General features: G+C 44.9%; 1 protein-coding gene across 1 annotated transcript in view; it reads left to right on the top strand.

Annotated features, from left to right (window-relative positions):
- Positions 1 to 3,626: 3,626 nt before the first annotated feature.
- The window catches only part of GOT1 (glutamic-oxaloacetic transaminase 1, soluble), a 25,096-nt gene continuing 22,321 nt past the window's right edge, over positions 3,627 to 6,401 (top strand). The window contains exon 1 of the mRNA XM_012661704.1: positions 3,627 to 4,017. Within this exon, the coding sequence (XP_012517158.1) occupies positions 3,900 to 4,017 (118 nt within the window). The 5' untranslated portion in view covers positions 3,627 to 3,899. The remainder of the gene's footprint in view (positions 4,018 to 6,401) is intronic.

Below are 6,401 nucleotides of genomic sequence, written 5' to 3'. Positions count from 1 at the left end.
TTGTGACACATTTAGGGAGAAAAAGGGAAAGGAGAGGAAATTTCTTCTGACTTCAAGGTCTGTAGCCTTCCCATTCTTCTGTCATTTGGAGTGTCTTCGTTTGCTTTTTGCTAAGGCAGTCCATTTCCTTCTTTATGTTTCTTGACTGGAGAAGACAGTTGCCCCAGGATGTTGACAGAATAGTGGAATAGTGTTTCTGAAACATCTTTTATTCTTCAGAAAAGGATAATATAGAAATACAAAGGGCTATAATTAACATATTTAAATTTTAATTAATATTAAATATTATCTTGTTACTTTTAAATTGCTTTGAGATTTTAATTGCAACATCTGTGATGATGATGATGATGATGATGATTACGATGATGATCCCAGTTAATACTTATTAAGTACTTACTGTCAGGTACAATTCAAAGAGTTTTACATAAAATCATTTAATTATATTAAATCATTTAATCCTCACAGCAACCCCATGAGGTAAAACTATTATTATCCCCATGTTACAGATGAGGCATACAGAGGAAATCTAGTTCTACAGGCCATGCTTTTAACCATTATGCTATACTGCTTCTTAAGTAAAATATAAAAACTATATAGCCCAACAATTTCTAAATGGTGCCATGGAACCTATTTATATTCAACGAGTAGACAAAACCATCAGTAGTTCTCAGTGCTATTGATATATCTGCTATGCGAAGGCCCCAGCAGCTTCAAATAACGTTCCTGTGTGTGGGTTCCCAGCTCAAGAACTAACGTTAGACCCTGTCCACACTTGGCCTCAGTGGACATGCTTTTCTATGAGGCAGGAAGCAGAAAGATACCCTTGCTTAGTGGCTTGGGGGAGGAGTCATACAGAAGGGAGGGAGGGAGAAAGTCGAGGGAGGCGAAGCAAGAAGGTATGATGCCACCAAGGCACAAAGAGAAAACAAGCCAGTTAATTTGAAGGAAGAGGTTGATAAAGGGTCGCTTTCCTTAGCAAGAGTAAGCTCATTACAGTGGGAGAACAGCACCACCTTAGGGGCTCTATGCTTATTGCCCACTATTTAGCCACACTGTGACTCACAGATCTCCGCATATAGCTTTGGTTTTTAAAGAAACATTTGTTTGGCACACAACTCACCTCTAAATATTAGTAATATGCTATCCTTAGTGAGAGCAGATCCCCAAATATAACCATGCCAAAACACTTTGTGCTCGAGTGCAAAGGGTTGATAAACTCCTCTCTCCCCTGACTTGTTCCTAAGTTTAGACCTTCTGGGTATTCAGGGACATGATTCAGTAAAATAAGCAGGTGTGGCTTTGCTTAGAGGACCATGCGGTGCCTCAAGTCGTTCTTGCCTGCTCAGTCCTGATGGCTTCGGATTTCCAAGAGAGCATATTCTAAAGGAATTCATTCCATAGGACGCTGTTGCTGTGTGGGTTCTCGGTTGTCTTTTTCAATTTTTTTGAAAAGAAGGCAGAGGGAGAAGGCAGAAGGAAGACACTAGGGAGGACACTTGAACAGAGAGTCATAAGGAAGTAAGCAGGAGGTGAGAATACCAGCCCCTCTCTCTTCTGATCCTTACTGCCCTTTCCCTGGATACTTACTTTGTCCGGACAGTGTTCAGCTTTTGAGTCTTTTGCTTGAATTATCCATTTAGCGAAGAGGCAGTGTTGAGCTGATTCTAAGTCAAAGTGTTAAAATTAGCGATGACCTGGAAAGCATCTTGTTTATTTCAAGATTGGCATTTTACTTACAGGGGCCGCCCACAGGGCTCAAGACAGAAGGATACTGAACTTAAAATAATCTCCAAGAATCTCATATTTCCCAAGGAAGAGTTTGAGAATTGTATCCTACATAACATAGTCTTTCCTCCCCACCCCCAGTAACTGCCCTTTCTATTAACAAAATTCAGAACCAATATTGTGGGGACATGAAGAAAAACTGGATATGGCACTTTCTTTGTCTCTAACAGCATTGGCTTGATTATGGAGCTGCTGAGGTTGTCAATAAATATTTACTTGGTCTTAGCCAAGTTGAGAGTGTTTAGGTAACCTAGGGTTGTTTTTCCCCCGGGAATGACGTAGAGAGTGACCATGATGCTGTTGGCCAATGCTGTGAAGTTCACACTTTTAAATCAAATTCTAGGAGGGGCAGGCTATAGAACACCCCTCTCAGCAGTTGCCCTCTGCTGCCTCTGCTTTCAGAAAAACTGAAGTTCATTGTCATTTGACCTTCAGCATTGAACCTGCAATGCTTAAAGTGTTAGTGAAACACTGTGGGCAATTACCTTCAAAACCGGAGACGACGTTTCTGAAAAGAAGCAGATGTTACAAAAGGTTGACAGGTGTTGGTTGCATGAAGTTCTTTGGCTTCTATTTATTACTTTGAATGGACAATTCATTTTGAGATCTGTAGTATTATCTGTTGAATAGAGGCTGTGATACTGTTTTCTTCTGAAACACCAAGAGAATTGACTACTTATTTGGCCATTTGTTGAATACTTAGTAAGTGCAAGAAACTGAGGGAGACTTATACAGGGTCGGATCCCTAGCCAAAGGAAGTTTACCATCTGCAAGGGGTGTGGCAGATGGGCAATGATAACAACAGCTACCATTCAGGGAATGCTTATTACATGCAACTAAACACTTTATACTATTAACTCAAGTAATCCCCACGACAACCCTGAGGGAAATACTACTATATATATTATCTTCACTTTACAGAGCAGGCACAGAAAGGTTAAATAACTTGTGCAAATCTACTCAAGTTAGTTAGTGGCAGCCCGAATCTAAACCTAGGCAGTCTGGCTCCAGAGCTGGGTTCTTAACCACAAAGGCATTTAGTAAAATTGTAATATTGCCAACAAGGTACAGAAGCACAGGAAAGAGAGACAGATTTTCACCAGAGTGAGGGTTAAGGGAAGGCTTTATGGAGGAGCTGGCATTATGCTTTAGGTCTTGAAGGTCAACAGGTGGAGAGGGGCGTGGGGAAGAAGGACTCTCCTGAGAAGGAACAGCCTAGAAGAGGCAGTTTGGGTACCAGACACCTAACGACAGTAAGTAGAGTGTGTGCAGAGGAAAGCTGGAAAGGGAGGCCGCGCCTATATATATCTTGGAGGTCCCTGAGAACTAGGCCCTCTCTGCAACGAATGGGGAGCGAAAATCTCAAACAAGAGCAGCAGAAAGTAATTCCTGGTCACCCTTTCCTGTTGAGGATACCCCGCCCCAGCCAGAGACCAAGGCAGGCAGCACACACACATTTCCCTCCCGAGACCCGGCCGAGATGATCAAGGCCGCTCGCGCGGACTCCGGAGCTGCACGTCCTGGCCGAGGACTCGCGTCCCGAGGAAAGACGCCAAGGATTTGGCTACCAGCCCGAGCCGGCCAAACTGGGTCACGAACGTGCGCGCTGCCGGGACTGGCAGCAAAAACACCTGCTCAGCGGGTACAGGAAGACCTGTCCTCTTGCACTCCCTCCGGACACCTCCCCCTTGTCTCCTGGCTAGCGAAGGTCGAGGAGACAACACCGGTCGCTTACTCAGCTCCTCCCCTCAGCCCGGGAGACCCCCGGGAATAACAGCCTCCGCGATAGGAGCACGCCCTGCCAATCAACCCTAGTTTCCGCCCATGCCCGGGCCGGCATAAATGGCATTGGTTGCATCATTACCAGCCTTCGATAAGATTCTCTTCTTGGATTGGCTAATAGCATCCTCTCCCTTCGTCCCTTTCTTTGTCAGAAGCTCGCAATTGGTTAGCCGCGTTGCCAAGCTTCGGATGCTGCTCGACTATTGGAAGCCGCAGGCCCGCCCCTGCCAGCTAGGTGAAGGTGAGAGTCTCCTCCAGTGTCCCCGGCCAGACCGGACGGAGGACCTCCAGGCTCGGGGCGAGACCTCTGGGCAGATTCCTGCGCTCTCGCTATGGCGCCTCCGTCAGTCTTTGCCGAGGTTCCGCAGGCCCAGCCGGTTCTGGTCTTCAAGCTCACTGCCGACTTCCGGGAGGATCCGGATCCCCGCAAGGTCAACCTGGGAGTGGGAGGTAAGGATGGAGCGACCTGCAGTGTAAGCAGTTTGGAGAGCGAAGCGGACCCAACCTGGGCCGTGGGGAGTGTGGAAGAGGCCGAGGCCCAGTTTGGCGCTGCCTGGATAGAGGGTCGCCGGACAGAAGGCAGGGTCCAGGAGAGCTTCGTTCAACCTGCCCATTTTACAGATGAGGACATGGAGTCCCTGGAAAGGGGAGATGCGTCCAAGGTCACACAGAACAGATGTAGCAGCCAGGACACCAATTAAATCTTTCTGATGCCCCATCCTGTGTTCTTTATACTACATCTTCCAAAGAAATGGGGGGGCGGGGGCCAGGGCTTGTAATCAGAGGGAGGAAAATAGGAAGCCCGATAGGCTCGGGGTCTTGGTTACTGGGAAATGGGTAAAGGAGAACTGTTAGCCCTATGGAGCTCTGGTCTGAGTATGTAAATATTTGAGTGACCACCAGGTATCAATCAGGTACCTTATTAAGCCTTGTGGAGAAAGCCTGAGGCTTGGTTTTGCCCTTAAGGATTTTAAAATTTGCAGATGTTACACTATGCTTTGAGATGGGTTAATGCTTCCTGGAAGGATCTGGGAAGATGGTCTGGCCCTCACAGATGTGGTAGGAATGGGTAAAGATGGTGGAAAGGAGGAGGAAGAAGTATGGGCAGTAGAAGCTCACTTTCCACATATCCTTCATTTCTTTTTTTTTTTTTTTTTTGAGACAGAGTCTCACTCTGTTGCCCGAGCTAGAGTGCTGTGGTGTTAGCCTAGCTCACAGCTACCTCAAACTCCTGGGCTCGAGCAATCCTTCTGCTCCAGCCTCCCAAGTAGCTGGGACTACAGGCATGCGCCACCATGCCCGGCTAATTTTTTCTATATATTTTTAGCTGTCCAATTAATTTCTTTCTATTTTTGTTAGAGACGGGGTCTCGCTCTTGCTCAGGCTGGTCTCGAACTCTGAGCTCAAATGATCCACCTGCCTCGGCCTTCCAGAGTGCTAGGATTACAGGCGTGAGCCACCGCGCCCGGCCCATCCTTCATTTCTTGAATGTATTGCTTGGGCCTTGGATAGCTCAGAGCATGGGCCTCAGTTTACCCATTTGCCAAGAAGATTTTTATTGGAGTGCCTCTGAAGTTCCTTTTAACTCTAATCTCTGATGAATTTTTTATTCCTTTCACCATCACTTGGATGTTTGAAGCCCCATAGACAGTTTCTCCATTTGGATTTTGCCACATACGAAGACCAGCCAGAGAGATAAAAATGAGTAGGGTGAAGTCCTATGCGAGGGAACAGACTTAGAATAAAAGGACCAGAAATTTTGAAAGAGCAAATGGAATTATTTTGTTGCAGAGGGTGACATGAAGGAGGTTCAGAATCAGGCTTCCCATAGAGAATGTGTCTGTATGTAGTGTGTTAAAAATTATCACCAAGGAGTATGGGGGAGGGTTAGGTAAGGAAAATAATCATTAAAAAGTGATGGTTTGTTGAAGGTGGGTGATGGGTATGTGGACATGCATTATTATTATTCCCTCAGCTTTTGTGTAGGTTTGAAATTTTTCATAATAAAGCATTTAAAAAAATAAGTCAGTAGTACATAGTTTTACTGATGGAGGGAAAGTGATGTTTTTAGCAGGCAGCAGAGTGGGAGAAATATCGAAAGATTGCCTCGAATTGAATTGGAACAGGCACCATTCAAGCTCTTAATTGAAATCTAATCCAAAACCTCCAAGTATTTCTTTATAGCCAGATATATACTGAAGAACTAATATTCATGTTAATCTAAATATATCTTTTTAAAACATCAGATTTTATTGGCTCATTTACCTTTGAACTATCTTACAGGGTTTTTGTGAGGATTAAGTGCATTTAAAGTGTTTAGAACTGTATCTAGCACATAAGTAGGATTTATTTAAGTGTTAGCTATTACTATTATTGTTGCTTTGGCATTTCTTTGGGTGAGCCTCATAAAAGATGTTGAGTAAAAATTTTCAGCTTATGAACTGCAAAATGAAATAATTTGACATTGGTTCAGAAATAAACTGCAGAGAAAAAGCACCCTGATAGCCCAGGCCAGAAGTGATTGGCTCATAATCTTAGTCATTCCTGCAGATGGCCACCTCAGCTGTGATGGTGCCTTTGTCACGTTTTCCAGGAACTCAGGAACTTCACCTCCTTTCTGTAAGCAAATTATTTGTGCATGTAATCTCATTTCATGCTCACAACTATGGAGGGTTGTTTATTACTATTACTGAAGTTTAGAGGTAAGGAAGCCAAAACCTTGAGAGATGAAGCAATTTGCTCCAGGTCATGTGTCCTTGTCCCGACCCGCGGGGTAGTCAACGCGGACCCTGGAGGAGGGAGTGGGAATTGGGAGAGGCAGGAGACACAAGAAA

This window comes from Propithecus coquereli, unplaced genomic scaffold, assembly GCF_000956105.1.
Source record: "Propithecus coquereli isolate 6110/MARCELLA unplaced genomic scaffold, Pcoq_1.0 Scaffold73, whole genome shotgun sequence".
Lineage (NCBI taxonomy): Eukaryota > Metazoa > Chordata > Mammalia > Primates > Indriidae > Propithecus > Propithecus coquereli.
Note: the sequence above shows the minus strand (reverse complement) of the source record. Positions and strands in the feature narration are given on the sequence as shown.